Source organism: Papio anubis, chromosome 12, assembly GCF_008728515.1.
Source record: "Papio anubis isolate 15944 chromosome 12, Panubis1.0, whole genome shotgun sequence".
Classification (NCBI taxonomy): domain Eukaryota; kingdom Metazoa; phylum Chordata; class Mammalia; order Primates; family Cercopithecidae; genus Papio; species Papio anubis.
Genome location: NC_044987.1, coordinates 75302013 through 75329813, shown reverse-complemented (window position 1 = coordinate 75329813; position 27801 = coordinate 75302013). Strand labels below are relative to the sequence as shown.

The window sequence follows — 27801 nt, the reverse complement described above, 5'->3', positions numbered from 1 at the left end:
TCCGACCACTTTACGTTTAATTATAAAAGTTCTCAATCTGTGGGAGATAGTCAGGAGTTGCCACATCACAAAGTATACATCAGTATATCATCCTGGCATAGGGTGCATGAAGACAAGTAAGAGCCATGTTCATTCATTCATTTATTTATTCAATCATTCATTAATATAACATAATTTACTAACTGAAATCCTATGTGCCAAGTACTTTAATGAATCCTAGGAATAGAGCAGTGAATAAGACCCAGCCCTTGTCCTATCTTCAAGGAGCTTTCAATCTCGTATGTTACTAGAGTCAGCTCTTTGGAAATTATAAAACATCAGGAATTTAGGCATAGTTTCATAGATGTTAAAGAACTACACTTAAACAGAAAAATAGAACAGGACGCTTGAAATAAATGCCTCAGTCTATGACTTTTGCATATGAGTTGAAAACCAAATAATCTTTGCTTAATGAATATTTTATTATCTGTTATGTGAAAAATCCTGAGGATACAAGAATGAGTACAGCATAATCACTAACTTTAGGTATCTCATATTCCTGAGAGGAGTGGAAAGGAGGGAGATAGTCACATAAACAATTATTACTATGGGGCATGTCTCCTGAAAGCAGGAGGACTGAGTGCAGTCTGGGGAGCATCATTGCAAATTCTGTTCCTTTAGCCTGAATTACCCTTCCCATCGGACTTTACTTCCTCTCCGACTCACTTGCTGATTCCTATTCATCCTTGAAGACTCAGTTTAGACATCTCATCTCCTAGGAAGTGCTAGCTGACCATTCTGTCTGGTGCTCTTTCGGTGCCCTGTTAACGTCAGTATAGTAGCACCTCTTACCCTCTTTGTTATCATTGTCTATCCTTACTCTGAACTGTGAGCTCTTTAGAAGCAGGGGCTGTTTTATTTACCATGGTCTCCTTAGCACCTGGCATAAAACCTAGGTTATAGTAATTGCTCAATTAATGTTTTTCATAGAATTAATTCATTCAATCATGAAACATGTCAGCATTGAAGGATGAATGGGATTTAGCATGAAGGAGTAGGAGAAGGGTCTTCTAGGCAGTGAGAAGAGCACAGGTGAACACAATATTGTGAAAAACAATTCTATTTGGGGGAAACATACAGAGTGGTTGTGATCTGGGGCAAATGAGTCTAAAATGACTGGTAAGAGCATGCTTTTGAAGAAAGGAATTACAGCAGGAAAGTTTGCCATAAGGTAATGTCATTCATTGCTCTATAATCACCTTCCATTTATTGTAGTAAATGTGGTAGGGTATATAAAACACACACAAAATTAATTCTTAGTGTGCCTTTGAGGGCTACATCAGAAGAGCCTGTAGAACTGTCCTTTGAACCTGCCTTCTACTTCCAAGAAGTCACTTAGAAAAGAAGAGGAGGACCTGGGGAAAACAGCTGACCCAGGGGGCAAGCTATGTGACATTATCCACAAAATAACACTTTCCATTAATCTTCTTCTTCCTGCCCTGACATTACAGGAAGTAAAGCAATGAATGGCTCTGCAGCTAAACTACAGCAGTATTATTGTTGGCCAACAGGAGGTGCCACTGTGGCTGAAGCACGAGTCTACAGGGACGCCCGCGGCCGTGCCAGCAGCGAGCCACACATCAAGCGACCAATGAATGCATTCATGGTTTGGGCAAAGGATGAGAGGAGGAAAATACTTCAGGCCTTCCCCGACATGCATAACTCCAACATTAGCAAAATCTTAGGTAAGTGCAGCAGCGCAGCTAAAGTTGATCTTCTCCCCCGGCGAGTCCCATGAGTGCCACCAGGGTGGGAAGCAGGGGCATAACTAGGATCCTAAGGGAGATTGTGGTGGGCACAAGTTAGACGAAGGTCAGACAGCTGCCGCAGGAGCCTTCGTCATCACATCTGCCTCCCCCAACCCATAACGTGGCATTTAGGTTTGGGAGTTATTATATCCACCAGGTACCAGGTCAGGACTAGCTAAACACTTATTTTTAAGACAAAACTATTTATAGTATGTGTTAATATTGTGAATTTAGCAACTCTTGAGAGGTCACTGCTAAACAAGAATCATGGAGACAAGCTTTATCTCTTTTTACTGTGCAGTTCTCTTACATTCATGCGTTGCTATGAAGTACTCATAGACCCTAGTGTTCTGCTTTAGCGTCTTGGGTTTATATGTCCCACTGAAAGAATTCATCAAGGAATAGAAACACAAAATGGTGTGAAATTCATGGAGTGCAGAACCGTGCCTCTGATGATCACTTTAAAACTTGTAAAATAAATCTACAATTATTTTAACAGGACAGACTAGTTCAAATTTCATAGCAGTGAGCTGAGCACATGAACCACAGGGCAGAGGCCCAGTTTGTGGTAAATTGCCAGAGTGATTCTCTATTTCTCAGGATTAAACTCAAGCCTTGTTCTATTAGTGTAGAGCTTGCCTAGTGCGGATTGTACAGTTTGGAATTATTGTGCTCAACATGTTAAACATATTTTATTCAACATGCAGCATTACAGTCAACATGTTTCCTCTTTAAAAAGGAAAAACACAGAAGGCACTGTTCTACTTAAGCTGTCACGATGTGACAAAATCTCAAAGGAAGCCGTTTAAGAAGCTGAAAAACATTAGAGACTTAAACTGTGGTTTTAATTTTTTAAATGTTTTGTTCAAAAGTAATAAATATTTAACCTGAGTAAATATCAGTGATCTGGACATGCACAGATACACGTGTTTTGTCACTGTATAAATAGTTTAACTTGATTCTGAGGCATTTTGAGGCAGTGACCTCTAAGAAAAATTTAAAACATACATAAGATCAAATAGTGGTGAAATGTTAAAATATGTTTTTCTTTTTTTTCTTTTGATTTTCTAATTTCAAAATGGATACTAAATGTCACTACAATTAAGTGTGCTTTTCATTTTTAGAGCTTCAGAGTTACTCATAGGGATGTTATTCTTTTGAATTTAAATACCTTTCAAACCAAAATGTTCCTCGTGGACATACATTTTTTTTTTTTTTCTAGTTAAACGATATTCTAAAAAAAAAAAAAAAAAAAAAAAATCAGTGCTGCTCTGGCCTTACAGTTTTATATCTAACTTGAAGATTTTCTTATTTTTCTGCCCTTTTAGTAGCAATATGAGAAAGCTTTCAGATGGGCACAGAGCCTCTCTGTTTCCATTTTGGCAGCTATGGGGAATCTATATCATTTGTGTGCATTCTGTGAAAAAATTATTAAGAATATAGTAAGTAACTCACTGATGTAAATGACGAGTTGATGGGTGCTGACGAGTTGATGGGTGCAGCACACCAACATGGCACAAGTATACATATGTAACAAACCTGCACGTTATGCACATGTACCCTAGAACTTAAAGTGTAATAATAATTAAAAAAAAGAATATAGTAAGTATATTCATTAAAATGTAAAGTTTTAAGTGCAAGCATTTCAAGAGCACCAAGAATTCTTTGTTAATTGGGGCTTTAAGCTGCTGGAAACCAGCAGAACAGAGAGAAGCATATCTGCATAAGCCTTCTACACAACTTTTGCACAACAATCAGGAAAGAGCAGGGATGGATGTGCTATTAAAGCAGACCAGGATATTGCTGGCTGCAGAGAATATTTGTACAACTTTTCCATTTGTTTATGTACAAAAAATCTCCACTGAAGAATAGCTAACATCCAGCCTGCACAGCTGTTACCGCTTTATTCACCAACGAGACACAAAAATGCAATTTGATACATGTAAAAAAACACATCCCCTCTTCATCAAGTGTTTAGATAATTCTTTATAAACAATATTAGAGAAGTGAATACTTATCCTTCTTCCTGTATAAACCATATTAAAAATTTTTGTACTTTTATTGGTACAGCTTTGAATGAACGTTTATAGTACTTGAAAATGGTATATATAATTCCAACGGTACCTTCCGGTTCTAAAGCTATAACTTCTTAAGTAGAGCTTAGGTTTTTTAATTACCTAGGCCATGGGAGACTTGTGCACAGTAGCTTTTCATATATGGAAGGATTTCAACATCTGCTGACATCTTGTCAAAGGATAGTTTCACTAAAGATACTTGGAGTTTGGGAGATGTTTGAATTTCTAGGACAAAGAAAGCTTTTCCTGAGAATCCTGTCATGCTCAAAAGTATGCTTAGGAAGTTTAGCCTTTTAACCCTGTTGAGAGGATAGGCAGGTGGATGGGGAAAGATCTTGGTGTAGGCGATGATCTTTAAGCAGCAAAGATATATTTTAAAACGTATAGTAGCATCAGTCTTAAACTATTGAGAGAAATAGTACGAGAAAGCGTCATATGCTTTGTACTACAGACTAAGAGTATAGTTGGGATAGCCATTGCTATGTGGTAATTGGAGCCACCCAGCACACAGATGAGTGAAGTGGTGGAAAGGTATATCTAGTTGTGTTTGCCTAGAATATGTTGCCTTGACCACTTCGGTACTTAAGGCTATTTTTATTTATAGGATCTCGCTGGAAATCAATGTCCAACCAGGAGAAGCAACCTTATTATGAAGAGCAGGCCCGGCTAAGCAAGATCCACTTAGAGAAGTACCCAAACTATAAATACAAACCCCGACCGAAACGCACCTGCATTGTTGATGGCAAAAAGCTTCGGATTGGGGAGTATAAGCAACTGATGAGGTCTCGGAGACAGGAGATGAGGCAGTTCTTTACTGTGGGGTAAGTATTCCTGAATTTAGCCACCTGGGCTTTTCTTTTGCAGTAAGTAACTATAGGATGGCTATTGGCAGTATGTTTGGGAAGGAGATTAGGGAAAGAGGATGTTGTGACATACTGAAGGGGCTTGGCCATGAGAATCTTTGCTGTGTCATAGGGGCACTGCCTTGCACCATGGCTTTTGCTCAAATCAAGCCAAACCTGGAAGAGCTCACTCCCAGCTGATCACCCCTGTCATTGTCTCCCAAGCCAATTTAAGATGCTCAGTGCCCACACACAGAGTTTCTGGTAGTTTATTTAACCAGACACACAAGGAGAAAAAATAAAAACTAACCTTAAGAAATCCCCAGAAGCTTTCCAGCTTCTCTGGGTGGTGCTTCTGACTCTAATCACAATAGTCTGCTTTTGTTGTGGGATCTACCACAAGATAATTGGCCTTGACATTGGTTAGAGGATCTCATTTTTGGGATAAGATCCAGAACTCCTGTTGCAGTAAATTATTCTGTGGTGGGAGCAGTAACAATGTGTATTTTCTTGCTTAAATCAGAAACTAGACATGCTTTTGATATCTTCAAGTCTGATTTCATGTCATTTTGTTTAAAAATTAAGTAATAGATTTCTGGTATAAATTTCAACTTGGCTGACTGGCTGTCTGCATTCAAAAGAGGCCCCTCATAACCACAGTAGTCAGGATAAGTGGGGATGCAGATAACTGTAGATTCCAACATACCTAGACCTAGAAGCACAGCAGGGTGGCAAACCCAGAGGGCCATCTGAGGCACAGACCTGAAGCGGCTGGACTCAGAGTAGGGAAACACTTGGGAAAGAGCTTGAGAGAGAGAAGTGGAGTAAGCAAGAGGGAAGCTGCATTTGCTATGAACTTGGAGGAGAACTGAGGAGCTGTGTTGTGCCAGGGAACTAAGAGAGCTTCACTTGAAGGTAGAAAAAGCGATACCTTAAAGGAGAAGTAAAGAGCAATTTACTTTTAAGGGCACTCAAGAGGTAACCCCATGGAACAAAAAGTTGGTTTCAGAGCATATGTTTAAAAGGAATAGTAAATAGAATAAGAAAACAAAGCCATTGAAAGTAGTCTGGGTCATGAATCTGTGCAATACACTGCAGTGTTTTGGGGAGGAGCGTGGGCTTTGGAGTTTGACTGCTGGGGTTCACATACTGACTGTGCCATCTATCTGGGCAAGTTATTTAACTTCTCTAACTTTTGTTTTCTCATGTGTAGAATGAAACGAATAGTAGAAACTATCTTGTATGATTGTTGAGAGGATTCAATGAGGCAACGCTTTTAAAAGTACTTTATATAGTGCTTAATACAATATCAATAAAGGTGAACTCTAGCATTATCATTACTATTTAATATGTATTTCCTATCACAGAAAACCATATTTTATATCACACCAGATGATCAGTGAATTTCTTTATACCATGGCAGAATCTTTTAGAGGTAGAGAGAAGCTTAAGCCACTTTATTATAAAAGATCCCAGTATGTCAACAAATGAAGACATGACAAAATAGGATTACCAAATTCCTCTATATTATAAATGTTTGTAATTTTAAAGGTAATGCGTTTAACACTAAAAAGCGCAATGCGGTGTAATTGGGCTATTCAGATGATAATTAGAGGTTTTATGAAAAATACTAATTCATAGTCCACTTTAAGATTGTGTGATAAACATTCTCTTTTAATCCTGTTAGTACACCTCTAAGATTGTGTATAATCTCTTTTGAACAATCCAAAAGTTTAAGTTTGAGACCTTTTGTGATTCCTGCCCTTGTCCTCAGTCATGTTCCTTGTGTATATAGTGATACATAGTGGGGCTGTTTCGCCGGTCTGGAAGGCTACTAAAAGTACTGTTTTAATACCTTGATGTAATACTTATTTGAAAATATGAGTTGCAGTAATACTATTGAATTTAGTTCCCTTTACTAAAAGGTACATTAAAACAGCTCTGGATCAAAATACCACAACATGTACCAATGCATGTAAAATAAAAAACTAAAACAATTTAATAACATCTATTATTTATTGACTATCTAGCGTATACTAGGATTTTAGATATATAGTCCCATATTTCTCTAAATAAGATAAAGAAGTTGAGTTTTAGAGAGTTCCTGTGGCTACAGAAAGGTGCTAAAGAGCAAAGGTTCAAATTCAGGTCTTGGCCCTCATCATGCCAAATGACTGAGGAACTGTCTTTACCATTTTGTCTCAAAATATGCCTCATGGCCCTATGTGCACAGTCATGAGTGTGGCTGTGCCCTCTGAGCAAGAGCTCTTAGCACTTGGAGAAAATGAAGTCTCTGCTTGTGGTATATGGTGCATAAAAAAGAGCTTTGAAATTTAGAGACTAAGTATCCTGTTCTTGATAGTATAGGACAGTCCTTTATGGAAGGATCATTTTAGACTGCAGAATAGGGCTACTGAAGAGCAGGCAATGATCACAATGTCTTATTCTTTAATATCAATGCTGAGCATTTTCCTCTCTGCCCAGCTTTGATAATACTTGCTACATAGAGCCAGATGTCGTTTCTGCTTAAGGATTTTTGTTCTCTTTTAAGTAGTTGTAGTTGATAGATTATTAATTTCCTGAGGTTTATCTTTGGAAATTGATCTTTATTAGATATGAGGTTATTACAAGAGCTGAGCAAAAAACAAACAAAAATTCAAATATTGCTATTGATGTCTTGATGGAATGGGGTGAGATCAATTTTTATAGCTGATTTTGAAAGGACGTGCATAACTTTCAAGCCAATAAAAATGCATATACTGCTCAACATTTTCATGCATTTTACTGACTACACAACTGTGGCTGATGAGTTAGATTTTTTTTTTATTACTTAGCTATTATGAAATGAATTTATCAATAATATGGAATGGAGCAAAGTTATCTCTTGCCTTGGTTTTAACCTCTTCAGTTTGCAGAGTATTGGAATGTTGTAACAATCCAGATAAGAGTACTATTAATGTAGAGGGAATATTCATTAGGGTCCATATAGCTACAATGATGTCTTCCCAAGAACTGTACCAAATATACTTCCATTTATTTGAAACTTATTTGGTAATTTACCTATGAACTCATAGAGAATTATGCAGGTACATTCAGCCCTCCGTATGTGTGTGGATTCAACCAATTTTGGATCAAAATTATTTTTTTAAAAAATTCCAGAAAATGTTACATTATTGCTACAGTACACTGTGTAGTTAGGTCTACAGTGTTTGCATCTGTATGGAACATCTACAGACTTTTTTTTTTCTTGCATTTATTTCCTAAACAATTCAGTATAAAAAGTGTTTACATAACATTTATATTGTATTAGCTATTACAAATAATGAGATTGTTTAAAGTATATGGGGGATGTGTGTAGGTTATATGCAAATACTATACCACTTTATAAAAGGGACTTGAGCATCCTCAGATTTTGTTATCTGTGGGGGGTCCTGGAAACAATTCCCCATGATACTGATATAAAACTAGTATAAAATATTAAATTTGGGGCTACTTTTTTAGCAATGATAAAGATAAATTATTGAATACTTACTGTGTGCTATGTACTCTGCCAAGTGGATTATACAGATTATTGCAAATAATTTGCAAGATATGGAATATCATTCCCACTATACAATTGAAAAATGCAATATTCAGAGATGTTAAATAATTTGTCTAAGGTCACACAGCTAGTAAATGACCGAGCTGAGATATAAACCAGGTTTATGTGAATGTGAAACATATGTCCCTTTTACCAAAGGCCATTGGTAAGGACATGATATTACACACAGGCGGTATAGTGGAGTGGTTAAGAGCATCAATTCTGGAGTCAGACTAGTCTGGCTCAAATACTAGATCTGCACGTTCTTGGCTGTAGGAAGTAATACATGGCAGTCTTTATCCATCTGAACTCTCCCCTTGCCCTTGGGAAACATTTATTCCTCTCTACCCCAGTTTCCTCATATGTAGAATGAGAATGACAATACCAATGACATATGCAGGACTCTTCTTGAAGACTGAGTAACTTACTATTTGTAAAGTGCTTAGAACATTGCCTGGCATATGAAAAGCTTTAAATTCAAGTAAATATTATTATTCTAGAAAAATAATACTGTGTGCCAAGTATATATTCCATGTTATATTAAAATAATTATTTTAGTGCCTTGTACTATAAGTGATTTGAACATTTGCCATTTTAATCTTAATTTTAAAGAGGTTGAATCAATCCTACTTAAGACACTTATAAAATACAATTATGTTAGCATAGATTAGCCGTGCTCTTTTAAGTATTGTCCTCATGTAAAGACCCTGGATTAGAACATTCAATAGGTAAAGTGAACAGATTAATATTATTTCTGTTCCTTCCTGCAATATCAGCTGTAGAGATATGTGACGTATAGGCTTATCTCCTAATGAAACAAACTTCCTTGTCTTTGTTTATACACTTTGAAGGGTCTGAAGGGTCAGCAAACAATGGGGCTTTGCCAGCATAAATATGTAGTTACTTTGTAATTGGCAAAGCTAGATTACACTCCAGAAATATTCCTGTAATTTTGAAGTCATGTAGCAATGGTGGGCTCTATCAGGGCCAGGTTTTACTCTTTACTTAGACTGGGAGGAAGGGTTCTTAAGTATCTCTGTTCATATCAACTCATGTATATACTTTTACAAACATCCACAAATGTTGTTTTGATGTGCACATTCATTATTTGCAAAGCCCAATACCTGCCAGCTATTCCTGTTTGTGAAATCTGCAGTGTTTGAATTTTGACTTTGAAATTGATCTATAAAGGAAGGAAAAAATGCTTTTTAGGAAAGTAATTTCTGATAGACAAAGCTTGAGCCTGCTGGCTGGATTTCTTACTTTGTTCATTGATTTATTAGTCAGTTGGTAAGGGCCTCTTTGAAACCAGCTATGTGTCCAACACTTTGCTATATTAATATGGTACATGAGGCCTTATTTCTGTACACATGAGTTTCAGAAAATTCTATAGTTGGGGAAGCCAGATACATATATGAATAGATTAGCATATAATAGTGTGTTATACACACACATACACACACAAGACATGGCACAACACTGTAATTAGCTATGCACAGTTAGTTGTTTTTTAGTCTCTCTTTATGCTAATAATGATAATAAGAGAGCAAGATCAGCGTGATGGTTAGCTTCTGATTTTGCATCCACAGAATTAGTTGCAACATAGAAGGGGCCTCAGATGTTATATACTTTAAACCATTGTAGGAGTCTTCCCTAAGTTCTACTTGAACTCTTCCAAGGGTAGAGAGCTCACTGCTTCCCAAGGGAGCTAGTTCCTTTGTGGAACATTTCCTAATTCTAGCAAGTTTTCTTTTCTGTTAACTAAGCCATAATCTGCCTTCCTGCTACTTTGCAGGTTGGTTCTAATCTTCTTTCGTGTCTCCTAGAACAAATCTTCCCTTTATTTATGAGAATAGCCATTCAAGCATCTAAAGATGGTTATTTTCATACAGCTATTCTTACTACATCTTTTCTTCCCTGGAATAGATTACCTAGGATTTTCATTTGTTTTTCTCTGATTCATTCATTCATTCATCCTATATATTTAACAGATATTTACTGAGTTCCTCCTATGTTACAAGCAGTCTGAGTTCTGGAACTATGTCAGTGAAAATTTTTGTCTCTTGAAGCTTATATTCTAGTGATAGAAGTCAAACAAAAAACAAACAAATAAATAAATAATAGTGAGAAGTGCCTTAAACAAAGTAAAGTAAGGAAAAGGGTAGGAAGTTTCAGCATATAGGGTGCAATTTTAAATAGGGTAGTCATGGAAAGCCTCTCTGAGAAGGCAACATTTGAGCAAAGGCCTGAGTAGGTAAGGGAGCAAGCTGTGCAGATATCTGGGAAATGTAGGCAGAGAGAACAGCAACTGCAAAGGTTTTAAGGAAAGATTGTGCCTAGTTTGTTCCAAGAAGAAATAAAAAGACCAGAATGACAGGAGCAAAGTGAGTAGGTAGGAAGAGTAATAGAAAAGACTTGTAAGCCATAGTCTTCATAACAAGGAGCCAAGTTATGAAAAGGCTTGTAAGACATTGTGAAGACTTTGTATTTGACCCTGAGTGAGATGGAAAGGCATTGATGAGTTTTAAGCAGAGGAATGCTTTCATATGACTTAGGTTTTTAAAGGATCACGCTATCTGCTATGTTGAGAATTTTCTGAAGGGAGAATGGCCTGTAGCAAGGAAGCCAGTCTCTTACAATAAACCAGATTGGAGTTGATGGTGGTTTGTTCCAGGTTTGTAGGGGTGGAGGTGGTAAGAAGTAGATGGGTTCTAGATGTGTTCCTGAAGAAGAAACAATAGGATTTGCTGATCAATTGGATACAGGGTTTGAAAGAAATACAGTTACCATAGATTGGCTTATTCAGCTGGAAGCACGAAGTAATCATTAACCGAGAATAGGATGGCCATGAGAGGGGCAGGTATGTGGGAGAATGATCAGGACTTTAAGTTTTGCACCTATGAGATTGAGACAGCACTTAGACATCCAAATCAAATAAGCAGTTTTTTATATATATATATATATGAGTCTAGAATTTAGGAGCGAGAGGCTTTCTGGAGATATAAATTGGGAAGTTGTCAGCATATAGATAATATTTAAAGCCATGGAATTAGATGAAATCACCAAGGGAATAAATTTAGATAGAGAAGAGAAGAAGTCCAAGGACTGAATCCATGGGCACTTCGGTGCTTAGATGGCAGGGAGATGGGAACTTAGAAGGAGCAGCCAATGAGATAGGAGGAAGACCAGGAGGGTGCGGCATCTGAGACAACAAGTGAATAAAATGTTTCAGCAAGGAGAAAATGATCAACTATATCAAATGCTGCCTGTGTTATAGATCTGGGTAACATGAGGACCAAGAACTGACTTTTGGATTTAACAATATGAAGATTATTGATGGTGTGACCTTCATAAGCTCTGTTTCAGTGGCATACTGGGAGTGATTGAAGTGGGTTTAAGAAAGAATTGAGTAGAAGAAATGAAGAAAGACAACTTTTTAAAGAGTTTTGCTTTAAAGGACATCAAAGAAATGGAGCAAGAGCTGGAGGGGGACATGTGCCAAGAGAGAGATTTTTGGTTTTGTTTTTTATGGTATGAGTGATTATAGCATGTTTGCTGGGAATTCTATACAGAATCAATGATTCAGATGGTAGAGACAATTGTTGGAGAGATATCTTTAGCAAACAAGAACAGATAGTTTCAGTGCACAAGCAGAGGGGTTAGCCTTATATTGGATTATGAGCTGATTCAAAATATGGGAAGGCAGGCAGAGAATGGGGCACAGATACAGGGAGGCCTGTCAATGTGACAGTGGGAGTTTGTGAAAAGTTTCTTCTGATTGCTTCTAATTTCTCCATGAAATGGAAAGCCAGGCCATTAGCTTGGAGTGAGAAAGGGGGAGAAGAAGTTGGATATTTGAGGAAAGTTAAGAAGGTAGGAAGTAATTGTCTAGGAGGCTAAAAGAAGGAGTGGGCTAGGACAACGTGCAATATGATGGCTGAACAGCACCAGAGGCCTGTTTGAAGTACAGGATTGTAAATTTAGAGACTAGTAAGTATGGCAGCGTATTTTCTCCAGCCAAGTTCAGCTGTGTGGCTAAACAGAAGAGTAGGCAGAGAGACTGAACTAAAGTTGGAGTTTTGCTATGTAAGAGAATGAAGAGTGTCTGCGAGGGAGTGAGTAACCATGGAATTGGAACTGGGTAAAGAGGTAAGTGGGGGCACAAGCAGGGAGAGGCTCAAGTAACTGAGGGCAGTGAAGGTGGGTTGAAGGGTCAGGAAACCGTAGCTCCTCAGAGGGAATGGGGAGTGAAATCATAAACTGGGTACTAGAGGGAGAAAACTAGAAAAATAAGGTGTGGTGGTTACAGAGTGGGATATTTAAAATTGAGATTAGGGAGGAGTGACAGATGAAAAAGACAAGGTCCACTGTATGACAAAAGAGCAAGCAACTAAGATAGGGAGGGACCCAGATTATCACAGTGGAGGGGAGGTCACACTGAGATAGCCAGGTGTTAGAATGAACATCTACAGAGATAGCAAAGTCATCAAGGATCATGGCAGAGGTTATGTTGAAGAGACAGCAACAGTGAGCCAGGAGCTAACGTCTTTTAGGAATGAGGGGGACTGATCAGACAGTAGGTAGATAAAGGTATGAGTGGGTGACATAGTCTGGTGACATGAGATTCAAAGATGAGATTTTTAGGATGGAGGGATTAAAAAGTAGGTTGGAAGAGGCAATGAGGAGCTAAGAAGGGAACTACCCCACCTCCAGACCCATTCATGTGAGGGGCATGGAAAGCAAATAACCAACTCTTCCAAGGCCCTTAGGGAGACTCATGGCCTAGAGAGAGAGCCAAGTTTCAGTTAGAGCAAGAAGGTGAGTCGGTAAGGACTGACAGTTGAGTTCCAGAGGGTATAATGGAAATATTTCATAAATTAGAGAAAGGAGGGACTTAGGGTTAGAGAAAGGGTTATACAGTACCAAATGTTATTCTTTGGGTACTTTTTCCTTTTTAAACATTTCTTAGAAGATGTCAACATTTTCCCATCTCAGATGCCCTTCTCTACGTTCTGCGGTAAAGAGGAAATCCTCTCCTGGCCAGGCTTGTGAACTAGAGTATTGTTTTACAATTAACTGCCAATTCCAAATGGCTCCTGTGGGCCGGTACTCATGGAGAGTCCAGAGAATTACCTTGTCATTTTCTTGGTGCTCCCCCAGACCTAGGACATGCTTGCGCTCTGTGAGGTTTACACCAGCTTCCCAAAGGAGGAAAGGAAAGGGAATTAACATTTTCATCTACTCTGTAATGTAATGCTTTGCATATATGTTCTTACTTAATCTTCACAGTCCTGTCAAATGTGATTGTTCTAATTTATAGATGAGGAGAGGCAATGTCGGTGATAATAATTAGCCTGCCCAAGATCACACAGCCAGTAACTGATGCAGCTGGGATTTAAACCCAAGCCAATCTGACTCCAAAACCTGAGCTCTTTGCACCATACCACATAACCTTCTTCCCAGAAGGCTTGGAGAGTCAAAAATCATCTCTCACAGGAATAAGTTCTCACTCTAGCATTTATGTACAACCTCGAATAGTTGTATGTGAATGTGAAAACCTTACCAGAGCTGGACTCCCTTCATTTCCTCCAGGTGGGGAGTAACCCCTGGGTTTTTACCCTCACTGGCTTTTAGCGTTGTCTGGGGGCTTAAAACAGCCATATCTATCTCTCCACTCCCAGGACTAGGCTTTTGAATATCATGTGTCTCACTCTCACTCTAGAAAGAAATTGTACAGATGTTTTATTTGCTTGTTTATTTATTTTTAGCATTCCATTACCAGCTTAAAGTCCAAATACTCTGAACTATGTGGAGCCCAGTGTAGAAGATTTCAATTCTGATTTAAATTGCTAAGGATTTTTCTGATAGTGTGAGCTTGCCTTTCTCGCCCTGATCTCGATATATACTAGAGAATTTGTGACACAGTGAAGGTTCAACTCCTGATTATGGTACTTGCGTGGCCTTGAACAAACAGCTTGAATTTTCTGAAACTTAATTGGTCACTTCATGTGTAAAAGAGGGAAAATGATACCTAACTCTCCGGCTTATTATGAGGATTCAAGAAGATAATGTAAAAACACCTAAATATAGTTCCCAGTGCATAATATGAACTCAATTTAAATTTATTCAGTAGACCTGTTGACATAGATATTCTATATCTATATCAGATATAGATAAAAATATTGCAAAAAGTGACCATCTATTCTTTGTGAAAAGAAAACGAATCATTTGATAGTTTGTTTTTATGCAGAGTTTATATTATAGATCAGCTTGCCAAATTGGGAAATCTGTAAAATGGGTTAACATTGCAGTAAAAGATTTCGCTCTACACTCATAATGTGATTAAGGCAAAAATATTTTATCGCAGTTATTCAAATTCAGTAAAAAAAATTAATGAGGCATTCAATATCTTGGTAAGGTTAGCATAAAATTTAATTTGTGTTAATTTGCCCAAAACTTAGGAAGCCAGAAGTATACTGTTTTAAAATTTGATTCAATAAGAGGGAAACTAATATTCTATATGATGCTTCTATACATCGATCTAGATTCCTCTATTATCTGTTTTCTTCAGGCAACCAAAAAACTCACCATGAGAATCATAAAAACTGGATCCATGTCAAGTGCTTAGTGTCAGCTAGGTGCTGACAGTCTCCATAGAAGTCAGGCATTTTTATGATATACAGTGAGCTTAGTGTATCTGTAGATTGAATATCTATAAAGGAAAGAGTGATAGGATTCAAGTCAGCCAATGGCTTAGATTCACATTCTGGCTCTGCTGGTTATTGAATGCAGGGCTTGAAGCAAGGTCTGGTTTTCTTCATCTGGAAATGGAAAAAATAGTAACTTATGGGGTCATGATGTTAATTGGGTGAGTTGGTATACCTGAAAATATTTTATATGTTATGTTAGGGATATGATATGCCTTGTGGTGATTAAAAGAGGTTGCTAAATTCAGCGTGAACAGATATCTATCTCACACCGTGTTTCTAAACCATCTCCATCCCTTCTCCCTCTGCCAGGCTGGAGGGCATGGAGGTCTTTGTGAGAAAATTATGTTCCTCTGGACATGTCAAAGAATGGCAAGTAGCTAAGCTACTTCTTCATAGATTCAGGGTATTTTCCTGTTTAAGTGAGATGGATAGAAAGTTTCAGTGATAATGTGTAGGGTGAGTAAGAATTGTCCAAGTGATAATTGACCTGAAGTCATGAGTACAAAAAGTGGAAGGACCTTCCAGAACTTCCCTAACCCTGGCTTTTATAAATATGTGGAAATTGAGGCTCCAAAAGGATAGTTACATTGACCATTTGAAACAAATTTTGACTATAATTTACGATCCATAAAAGATTGAGAAACTTCTGGTGAATATTGCATATGTGAAAATAATATTTTAGCCACAGTCTCTCTCTGAGTTAGTTGGATCTTTCATTCCTGTGTACCAGTTATAATGCCCTAAGTGAAGTTGAGAGACAGTAGTCATGTCTCCCTGCAGGAAGAGATTGACCTCCACAAAGGATCTGTTAAGTTTATTTAAACTAGGGTAACATTATGGAGGAGTGAACTGGTGTCCAGGCCTTGCCACCCTCTGGCATCTAGGGTGAGGCAGCGTATCTGGTGTCTACTCTGCAACTCTACTCTGTTGAGTTGCAGAGCTCTCACTGCTCTTTACTCTCGACTCTCTTAATCACAGCCCCAGTTCCAGCCTAGGGCCTCAGCAGTAATGACATCCAAGATGATCCTTCCACAGGGATTCTTCCTAACAAGTTCAGCCATGGAAATATGTAGACATTTACATGAATAACAAATAAATGCTTTGCTAAATCTCACTCTTTGGGACATGCTAGGTTCCTTCTCTTCTCAATTTATACAGTTCTTAAACCAAGGTGAAGACACAAACCTGCTTAATAGTGTCATTATAATATGTTTCATGCCACTAGTCTAATTTTCAAAATGTGCTGGGAGATCTTCAAAAATTATCTCACATGTAACTTTGCGGAATTCACTACATCATTTGTTCCTAATGCCAGGTGTTATCCAAGTTTTGCATATTTACCAAGTTAAAAGAACCCTGCCTTTATGTTGCAAAATCGTCAGTAAATTGCTCCATCATATTGTTTAACCCTTAACATAGCATCAAGGAGATTTTCAGGACTCCTCCAGGGAACAACTTTGTCACATTTTATTTGCTTAGAATGTTATTTAACATTTATTTAGGGCTCCCTTTGGAAAGTGTAGGGGGTAAATTCCAGTGCCATACATAGCACATATACAGATATTTCTCCCTTGTCTGATTTTGTTTTTTGAATCTATATAGGCAACAGCCTCAGATTCCAATCACCACAGGAACAGGTGTTGTGTATCCTGGTGCTATCACTATGGCAACTACCACACCATCGCCTCAGATGACATCTGACTGCTCTAGCACCTCGGCCAGCCCGGAGCCCAGCCTCCCGGTCATCCAGAGCACTTATGGTATGAAGACAGATGGCGGAAGCCTAGCTGGAAATGAAATGATTAATGGAGAGGATGAAATGGAAATGTATGATGACTATGAAGATGACCCCAAATCAGACTATAGCAGTGAAAATGAAGCCCCGGAGGCTGTCAGTGCCAACTGAGGAGTTTTTGTTTGCTGAATTAAAGTACTTCTGACATTTCACCCCGCTCCCCAACAAAAAGTTATTAAAGAGCCCGCATGCATTTGTGGCTCCACAATTACATCAGCAGAATGGTCTTAATTGTTTCATAAAGTGTGAGACAGATTAAGTTTTTCCTGATTTTTCATGAACTTGAGTTTTTTGTCGTTATTGTTATTGTTGTTGTTGTTTTTTTTAATTTAGGTGAAGACATATTAAATATGAGACACCAGGACTTGAAACTTATCTCAACCCGTAGATGTCTTACAAGTCTTATATTTTTGTCTTACTTTTTTTTTCTTTTGGATGTTGATAAAGGTTTAAGTTACTGTTTTAGATGGGGTTAAACATTCTCACTCAGGTATGCTGTGCCGGCCTACAGGTTGTGAATGTGTTTTTATTCTGAATTATTTTAGAAAACAACTGAGGATTTCATATTGTGAAACAGAACAAGTCCACGGCGTGTGCAGCTGCATGTAGAGCATATTCAAAAGGCCTCGGAATTCCAGTTTTCCATGTGTAGAGTTAAACTTTGAATGTGCCAAACTTTTTCATAACTTTTGAATCTTAATATTTTGAAAGTCTTAAAGGAGACACTGCAAAGTCTTAGACAATCTTTGGCATCTTAAAATAAAATAGCAAACCAATATTTTTTTCCAGAAAATGGTAAAGTACTCAGGAATCTGGAGACAAGATATTGTAAGGAATGAACAAGTTTGCCACAGTGCATGGACCCAATTGTGTTTGCCTGTTGACGTGCCATCAGTGTGTGATGTGGTATGACGTACACACACCAGAGCGACCGCCACACCAGATATCGACCGAGTGGTCTTCTCTGCCTGAGACCACCTCTCACTACATCCATTATCCCTTTGCCTTTAACCCTGACATTCAGTCTTAACACATTTTCTCTTAAATAATTTATTCATTCCAGAATGTCAAGGGTCCACTTACTATTTATTTTTTTAAAATTGTTGGTGGCATTAATTTAATAATTCTTTTTTTTCACCTTCCTTCCCCAAAGAACTTTTCAGTCCTTTTCACCTCCTTCTCCTGTGTACATAGTGATTTTATGTCCCCAGAACGCCTGGAAGCATTTCTGAAACCAAGATATTATTAAAAACCTATTATTGTTTTTAATCATGAGTATATATCTGGCTGCAGGGCTGTGTATTGGGATACAGGTATATAGTCTTACACTTAAACAGGTATGCCCCTGAGGTTCACTGTGACCTCAAGTCTTTTTCCAGAATTTTCTCCTAATTCAGTTCACAAGTGGTAGGGTCTGCATCAGTGGCATTTCCCCCTGAATTCCATTCAGCAGCAAGGGTCAACAGTGGTGACTGCCAGGCAGGAGAGGCCTGTGGCCAAACCTGAAGCCCAAGGCTTGTGGGCCATGCAGGAATCTCAGTGAAGCTGTCATGGGCTGGCATCTTTACGCTGAGTTGCCTTGTCCCAGCTGGCACATCCAGGGAGTTCATTGCAAAATCCCCAGGATGCAAAAAGCCACATGACAGCCTCAGAACAAAGATGGTGGCAAATAGTCGTGATACATCTAGAGAATGAAAGAAAACCATAAGGGAGGAGAAGGAGGAGAATACATTCCCTATATGGGATGTTAACTCTGGGGAACAGATAGCTCCGGGGGCAGTAGATGAGTTCCTCTGGCTGACTTTCTATCCGTGGCCACATGGGGACATGCCTATGTGTGAACAAGATGAACTGCACTTGTCACACAAGGATTTCTTTGGAGACATGCTGCTGGGTGGGAAGCAGTGAGGTTTTATTCTTCATCTCCTAACTACAGGGAGTTCTGCCATGCCATTTTGCCCTTCCTGAAACCAGGACAGGTTGCCTATCGGGGGTCTTCACCCAGAGAGGTTTAGTGGGAGAATGTCAGTGAATGGGATAGTTCACCTCATGGGACAACCCAGAATCTGATCACCAGGACATAGGAACGGCCCCATCAGATTTCTTGAGCCATTTTGTCACTTGGAAGAAAATAGTGTACCTTCATATTTATTTAAGAGTGCTCAAGGCCTAATAGCAATAAACAGGTCTAGCCAAGAAATTACCAGCTATTCCATTAGCTGGGAGTGCTCTCTATAAGCTGATTAAGGTACTGATAGGAACGCTTTGTTATTCATGTTGGTTGGGGATTAGAAATTTGTTTTTGTACATTTATTTCAAATGAGGAGGAGGTCATTTTTTTCTCAAAAAATGAGTATTTATTATTGTCTTACTGATTTCTTTGATTATATACCTATCCTCCTCAGTTCACTCTTGTGTTTTTTTTTTCTTTCTTTTTGGCTTTTGCTTTTGCTCTCTCTCACTTCTTTCTTATTTTGTTGCATTGGTAGAGTGTTGTATGGCTAGCATTGTATTGTATGTAATTAATTTTGCACAAAGGCAAACATTTAGCGTAGTAGGTTAATTTTGTTTGTTTTTATGACCATGCCAAAATAATATTCTGGGCTGGTGGAGAACAAAGGACTGTTCTTTAGGACTGAAACTTGATTTTGCTCGTAGTAAGTAAAAAAAAAAAAAAAAAAAAAAAACACACACACTCACAGATGTTGTTTCGTAAGTGTTATAAGCACTGGATATAAATGGTATTTTTTATCACTTCTGACTAATGTGAAACTGTTGTACGAAAACTACATGAACAAAAGTCATCTGTTTCGACTCGTGTGGGCTTGCCTCACAGTTGCCGGATTTGAGTCATTTTTATGTCTTGTTATTTCATTTATTTATGCAAAATACATGTGTGTATGAACACTTTGTTTTAGCTCCAGCTCTGCCTCAGTACTGGGGTTCAGTTACTTTTAGCCATGTTCTTAAAAATGAAAGGCTATTCAGGAATGATCTGATTGTAAACGCCTTTTTCATTGGATCGAACAGTAATGCTGTATCTGAATCTAAATTTTGTGTATAAGCAGTTTATTTATTAGCCAAGTTTGGCTCTAAATATTCATGGAAATTAAGAATGACAATCATAGGGATCACTTCATTTTATTTTCAGTGGGGCTTAAACAAAGTTTTTATGACTTTACCATCTCATTTTAGATTTTTTGAATGTGTAAATATAACATAGAAATAGAATTTATTTTTGGTTCATGAATACTTAGTGAGATATAAGTTATGTATTTCCTTTTTGTTCTCTATCCATAGATGTTGGTCCAAACTGAAAGTTGATGAGTCACTGTGCCTCTCGGGGTAGTGAGTTATCAGCTACAGTGAGTGAGAGAGCAGTGTTCAGCCTGCAGCTGGGACAGCAAAATGCTTCACCAGGGTTCTCATGCAGTTCAGAATCCACTGTCCACAGATCCAGACATTTCCCTTTTTTCTTACAGAAAGTTGATGATTGGACATACTAAATTTCCGCTACGGTTAGGAGACAGTTTGCTTTGTGAGTCCACATAAATCTTCTAAGATACTTCTGTGATCATTTAATAGCAAGAAACATGAATGCCATTACAAAGGCAAAAATCCACCTCTGAGACTGGCCATTAATAAAAGTCCCACCATGTCAGTTTAGATTCAAGAATGTTAAGCAACTTTGTTTTTGCGGTGCTCCCTATTTCATAGTATCTTCAAATCAAAGATAAAAATTATCTCCATTTTGTTAAAGAACTTACAGGGTCAGGGTTCTCCTTGTCACTTAGAATTGGGACACTGCCAGACAATCCTCTCCTACAAAAAAAAAAAAAAAAAAAAAAAAAGCCATATGGAATGGAAGGAAAAGGAGAAAAGAAGGAAGAAAGGAAAAAAGAAGGAAGGGAGAGAGAAACAAAAGGTCGCTTTGCAGATATGAGCTGCCAGGCTGACAACTTGTCTATTTCATTGGCAGATATGAAGCAGTGTCTTTTCCAGGAAGGTACGGAAGCTTTGTTGTTTTCACACATATCCAGCTCAGCCTTTTAGAAGCACATCAGTTTGCTTCGTTAGGTATTTGATACTCTCCAGCCTTGTCCTTAGGCCTGATTTGATTTGCCAGGGTCCTGACACCAAAGCCCAGGCCAAGTTCTAAATTCAGGTGTGGGCTCACAGTGCTATTGAGCTTGTCGAATTCTGGCCTCCCCTGAACATTAGCCCCACAGGAGCCTGAGGGTGTTTGAAAAGGGCGTGATCACTCTAGGGCTGAAATTAAAGGCTGCTTTCTTTTCTTTCCGAAGCCAGGCTGCTTCTTGGGAGCACACCCTCCTTAGCCAGGAGCACAGGCACTAGCTGAAAGCAGGGATTGTTTTGGGAAAGCCCATTTACCCTCAGTAGGAAGGCAGCCGGGTCACTTGAACAGCACAGCTGAGGCTGCTTCTCTCAATTTACTCGTTTTGCAAAGAATTGACCTCTACCAACTCATTAGGGAGGGGAAAAAGAATCACTTAGTAATTTTAAATCACGTGAGAAGTCCTGTACCAAGTGCCAACAACTGCAAATAAATGCAGCTAGAGGAATGTATTGAAATTGTTACTGGGTCTTCCTTTTTAATGAGAAAATGACAAAAATAGTTGCTGTAGCCCTGCCTGTGTACACGTTTGTCTAAGAATTGAGTTGGCACTTAAGCTCACTTCTCAAAGTATAATAATATTGTATGACCTCATTTGTCCTTTCACAAAAGCACTTGCATCATTTCCTTAAGTCATCTGCTCCCTGACATGTTTTCTTCCCTAATAAACAACTTCTGTCTGTTATTCCTGCCGACGATGTTCTGTTTCTGATGCCATATCCTATTGAGCGTTCCCCTGTATTAATATCATTGAAAGTATGGATATGCAAACACATTTCCTTTTCATCCCCATTCTGTCTTTCCCGTTGGGGACAGATTGCTTTCCAAAAACTCATGAACAAGTATTTGGAATGCTGGTACCTTTGGGGCAGAGGTAAGGGTGGGCGGGATGGGGGCAGAAAGGTAATGCTTAATGCACATACTCTGCTAATCAGTGTCCGTGGCAATATGAACGCTTGAAGAAAACTCAGTGACATATCTTGCTCAGTAGATTCTTATTCCTGAAGAACCACAAGCATAAAGTGAGGCCTCAGTGCTGGTGCTCTTGGAGTATGGGGAATGTGCAAATATTTAACTGTTTTGTATGCTGCACATTGCAGGCCTGCTCATGTGCATTCTCCCTTTGTCTTCCTTTGTCATATGTGTTTTTGCTTTTTTGAAAGTGCAGTCTTTATTGTACCCTCCTCCAGCTTGTAGCAAATTAGAATGCTTAGCATTTATGTTCATTCATTATTGTATTTGCCATGTAAAATTTTTATTACCTTAGACAAGCTTATAAGCTGTTACTACATAACTTATCTTACTGTAACTCTTTTATTTCCCCCTACGTTGTAATTTGTTTGTGATGTATATTGTGAAATTGTATTCTATGTTAATTTAATCAGCACAATTCACTGACATGCTGGACTGACATGCTGGCTGCTGTTTCAAAGTGTAAAGTTTGTGTAGGGCTGTTGGGACAACTGCAACTCTGTTGTCAAGGTACTGTGCTTTGGTTCCTATAGCAACACTGGGTGTGGCCCTTGAATTGCTAAGGGCATTTAATACATCCTGGAGCAAAATTTTAACTGCAGATTTTCTTTGTAGAAATTCTATGTATAATGCAGGTACCTACTTGGCCCATGGCTGGTAACTATTTGGGCAATTAGAAAAAAAGAAAAAAACATAAAAACTAGTGTCTATTGCTGCTTTGAATATGTTTGAAAGTCTGAAAATGTAAATAGTTTATCAAAAAAAAATCTTGTACAGTCCAGTGTAAAGTTTTTAAATGACCTTAAGGGTTGCCATCACATCTTTCTCACACTCTCCTCTTGATAATAATAATAATAAAAAGTTTGCTAAGGATTAAAGAAATGGGAAAAAAAATCTCTTCAAATTTACAAGAATGAATCATTGTTCTTAGCTTTGTTGCATACACAAACTTCTTGGATTTCGTTGTGCAGTATTGACGTGAGATAAAGCTCAACATTGAATAATCTTTCAGTGGTACTTTTCAAAGTCTTCCCCTCCTCTGCCTCATAATTAAGGGAAAAGACAAATTGAAAGACACACTGTCTTTATCTATCCTGGTGTATGTTGGCACCTTAGCTACTTTTTTTTTCCTTTTTGCACAAGGTGCTTTCCTGATATGTTCAACATGCCATCTTTGGGTGATAATGTATATGCCGTGATGGGGCTCAGGCCCCTAAGGGGAGTGTCTATAAGAACTGCCTATTTATGCTCATTTACCTCAAGACTGTCCTCTCTACCCTAATCTAGTTGTCATCACTCCATCTTTTGTACTGCTGTTGACACTTACAAATTAAAGATAAATTTTGTTTTATGACCTCTGTGTATGGCCTTGTCTGTACCCTGCCAAGTATCCCCACCATGGAGCCCCAGCCAGTCCTGAATGTGCCACCCTCTTGCTGCTGGAGCCTGCAGAGCTCTCCTACCCTCCGTCATTGCTTCTGCCTGGCCCAAAGGTAGGTCTCCGAAAGCCATGGAACCCCTTAGCCTGGAAAGATTTGTCTGCTCTTTTCATTGTGGAGCACACCCGGCTGCAGCAGGAAATACTTGTGGATTTAGAAGGGAGGAACGGGACGCAAGGTGGATTTTTGTCAAGAGAAGATGAGAGAGCATGGCATTGAAATTGCCTCTTTACCTGACTTCTTCATCTGAGTGAAACAGCTTAGAACCTTTTGGAGTATGAACAACTCTCAAGGTCCAGCCTCTCATCTGACACCACCTTCTGCAGGCCTAGCAGCCAACAGTGGAAAATGCTGCACTTATGGAACCTTTCCCTCCACTGTGGTTGGCCGTAGTTGGCTGATTACTCAGTACCTTCTGCTTCAGAGAAGAAAGAGCCCATCTTTTTGTCCAGCAATGAGTTGCATCCAGAGTGAAACTCGGTTCCCAGTGATATCAGCTTCTAAAATGTTGCCAAAGCTATTTCATTGTGCTCAGAGTCTGAGTGGGGACAGAGGGTGGGTAGTGGGATAAAGCAAGCAGGGCCCTTAAAGAAGACTTGCGAAACCAGCCAAGCCAGTCCTGTGAGTCTAGAGATGAGTAACCAACACCTAGGGAGTGAAACAAAAGTGTTCAAGAGAGAGGAGAGGCCCAGCCACTCCTTTGGATATTTCCTATTAAAAATGCCTCAGGAAAAAAAAAAAAAAAAAAGCCAATAATATGTGGGACTGACTTTATTCCAGTCACATTGCAAGTTAGACACAGGCTCCTGTAAGTTCTGAAAATCTAGCATTCCAGGACCTCCCTCTTGCCCCATGGCTTTTTAAAAGCCCAGGTAAGTACAGGGCATTGGAAAGAACAGGGACTTTGGAGTCACACCAGCCTGGCTCTGCCACCTGCCAGCTGCGTGACCTTCCCTGAATAACACCTCTGAGCCACGGTCCTCTCCTCTATAAAATGGGGTAACAATTCTTACCTGTCAGGGTACTGGGGGAATGAAAAGAAATAGCAGGTGTAAAACATAGAGGAGTGGATGGCACACAGAGGGCATGAATGCCCACTAACTCCTCTGACCAGAAAATGCCTAAGCTAGGGAGGTTGGCTGGTGTCACCACTGAGCAAAATGAAGGAGGTGCCTGAGGCCTTCACTCAGGGCCTGGTCACATACAGGAAGACCTCAGGGCCCTCCATCTGAGCTAGTCTCCATGCCACAGGTTTTCTCACTCCCAGCTCATCCTTACCATTGCTGCAGTCCTCTTTTCTAAGCCTGTCTCCTCTCTCTCATCCTTCTCTAAAACCTTCTGGCTTTCTGCTGCTGACTAGATAAAGTCCCAGCTTCCTGCCCTGTCAGCCAGGCCTCAACAGACCTGCCAGCCCCATTTTCCACCATTACCCCACACACCTTCAGTGCTCTCTGCTGCTCTCATACCCCCAGTCTGTCCACCACCCTGGGGCTTTTACTTCTCCTTTAGCATGGAAAGAATCTGTCCCCTTCTCTGTTTGGGAAATTCCCAGTTATCTTTCAAAAGCCACCCAATATCACTACTTCCTGAGACCACCTTGGCTCCCCAGTTTCAAGCTCTCCCTTGGGAGAGAGCAAAGAGCTCTTTGAAAGAACCTCACGATCACTATGAGCACATTGTAATGATGTGTCTCTGTGTCTGTCTTTCCTGCTAGATGACAAACTGCTGAAACCAAAAACTGTACCTTGGCCTTCCCTGCCCCCAACACAGTGCTTGGCACATAGTAAGTGCTCTACACTTGTTTGTGGAAGGAATGTATGAGGGATTGCAACTTGGTCTCCATGTGTGGTTTAGATGCCTGTGAGTATCGGGGTCTCAGGTGGTGAGGCTGAGGGATCTTGTAGGCATACCTTGGTATTACTTACTTCATTTGGAGAACATTATTAGTTAAAAACATCTCTATTCATATTGGGAGAGCCATTTTTTCAAGTTGGCATGATAGGCACAAGGCACTGAGAGTCTCTGTGCTTTTAGGATGACTCACTGCAGAATGCCTGAGCCTCTGAACCCAGAGCCGCTACTCTATTCTTCCTCCTAGGCATCCTGGCTGAGGTATGAAAAGGACAGACCAGGAAGGGGAAGCTTTTCTCAGTTTTCCTTACCTTTTCCTTGACATCCCAGATACCCTACGACTAGTCTGTTCAGAGACAAGGGGTTCTTGGAAGCTTGATCTCTGGGCCTCCATCATGGAAAGGGAAGGAGACCAGCTGCCTCTACCTGCTGCTGAGAGCCAGGGCAGTGATCTCATGAGGCCGCAATGTGGACAGCTGTTTACTTAGTGTCCGTTCCTTCATCTTTGGTCCAGGTAATGACGCCTTCTCTCAGTTGTGCTCTAGAGCCTTGCTGGCGCAAAGTGTGGCTCACAGATCAGCAGCTACAACATCACCTAAGGCATATTACAGTATGGGCTAATATGGCATGGGCTATACTGAGTAGAAAGCTCCTAGCAGTTGAGACTCCATGAACTGTCATCTACCTCCTTAGTCAATGACACATCATACATGAGATAGGATTTTCCTCATTTGAATTGTGAAAGCCCAGAAGTAGGACATGACCCACCCAAAGTCACACACAGATTAAATGGCAGTGCCGGAACATGCACTTATATTTTCTAATTCTAAACACAGGTGAACGTGTTGCATATGACCTCACAATAGTCTGTGAAAATTGCTCATCACTGGGACAGCCCTGGATCTAGAGCTCAGTTATCACCAGGTGTCCTGGCCTGTGTCACACTGTGGGAGCACTGAGGCATCTAGGGGCAGTGGCCTCTGGCATCTCTGACTGTCATCCTCTACTCTGGCTGTGCCCAGTGCCTGGCCCAAAAGAGACGCTGGATCAATAGGGTGGCTCTCTGGAGAGCTTGTTCAGAGCCCTGCTGTTAGTTAACCACCTAGTAATTTTTCCATTTTGACACCAGGCTGAGTGGCCATGGAGTAGGTCAGTGAGAATATGTGTAGGTTCTGGGGGCCCCATTCCTGAGTCTGGGAGGAGGACACCCAGTGAAGAGAGTGATCAGGGAAGGTGTCTGAGCTAGTGTCACCCGGGGTCCTAGACCACATGTGGATTGGTTATCCACTGGCTTCCTAAACTCACCCCAGGTAGGCACACTGACTTCCCAGCCTGTCTCCGCCACCACTGTCTCCCCTCAGCCACTAAAGACTGTGACCTCTGTCCCTGCCACCTGTTCTGATTGGTTTAGCCACTACCAGCTGCCATTCCCACTTCCAGCCCTATCCTTTCCTCTCTGCTCCCAAAAGGATCTTCCTCTCACAGATGCAGGCAGGTCGTGAAAGACACAAGATCAAGTCTATGCTGTTTGCATTTAGGCAACGGCCTTCCTGATGCCCCCAGGTCCTGACGAGCCTTTCCAGTCCCATCTCCAGGAGGCTCCCCACACAGACACAGCACACTGCTTGCTGAGATCTGCACAGGCCACACACTGAAATAATTCCTGTGCCTAGAAGTCCCTCTCTCACTTCCACCAACCATCACACCCCCATGCATTAAAGCCCAGCCCAAACATCACCTCCCATGGGAAGCCTTCCCTCCACATTCCTCTTCTACCCTGGGAGTGTGAATTGCACTGAAATGGTCTGATTGTGTTTTGTTACGTGTCACAATGAATCTGATTGTCACACTCACTTTTTTATCCAACAGTCCTGGCACATAGTAGGTGCTTTATCAATGTGTGCATTTTTTAATTTTAATTTTTTATATGAACACTCCTGCTGTTCTATGTGTATGTTATTTTTTTAAATGAAATAAATGAAGGAATGAATTCTTTCTACTTGAACTCAAAGTACTGCGCACTCTACCACTGGCTAGTTTTTCACCCTGATCTTCTAACCCCATAGCTTCTAGCTCTCTAAACACATCAGACTATTAATTTGAAACATATTCTCCAACCTCTTTGGGCTACAAGGGTCCCCTGTCTCAACTGCCTTTCCCCCGTATCTGTCAATCACCATCTTCCCTTTCAGGTCCATCTGCTTCAACACCACTACAAAATACTAAGAGTCTATTATGCAGCGAAAAAGTTTTATGAGCATTTCATTTGACTCCTAATAATGGCTCTAAACATTAAACATTATTATCCCTGGTTTACAAAAGATTAAACTGAAACTCAGAGAAGTCAAGCCACTTGTTCAGGATCTCCCAGTGAGTCAGAATGTCTCCTTCTGTGTGAACAAGCTGCCCCTCAGGCCTCTCGAGCTCAGAATGAATCTCTTCTTCCTTCTAGTTTGGAGTTCCTCAGCCTTTTCATTATCACCACCTAAGGAAGCTTTTAGGACATTTTTTTCCTCCTAGTAGCCCTCCTCCCCCCATTAAATTGTAATGTCACAGATTTACCATCTGCTTACATACTCTTTGTATATCTGTCCTTTATTTTTTAAAAGTAAGAT

The 27801-nt window shown here is 39.8% G+C and overlaps 1 protein-coding gene across 33 annotated transcripts in view; it reads left to right on the top strand.

The window, feature by feature from the left end:
* SOX6 (SRY-box transcription factor 6) overlaps positions 1-23250 on the top strand; it is a 766932-nt gene extending 743682 nt beyond the window's left edge. For 23 of the 33 annotated variants that reach the window (XM_021926862.2, XM_021926864.2, XM_031653910.1 and 20 more), the window contains 3 exons: positions 1491-1724; positions 4467-4683; positions 16597-17002. In XM_021926862.2, the coding sequence (XP_021782554.1) occupies positions 1491-1724; positions 4467-4683; positions 16597-16900 (755 nt within the window). In that variant the 3' untranslated portion in view covers positions 16901-17002. Of the gene's footprint in view, positions 1-1490; positions 1725-4466; positions 4684-16596 lie in introns of all 33 variants that reach the window. The other 10 variants (XM_021926881.2, XM_021926873.2, XM_021926859.2 and 7 more) reach the window with 4 other exon arrangements.
* Positions 23251-27801: the final 4551 nt, after the last annotated feature.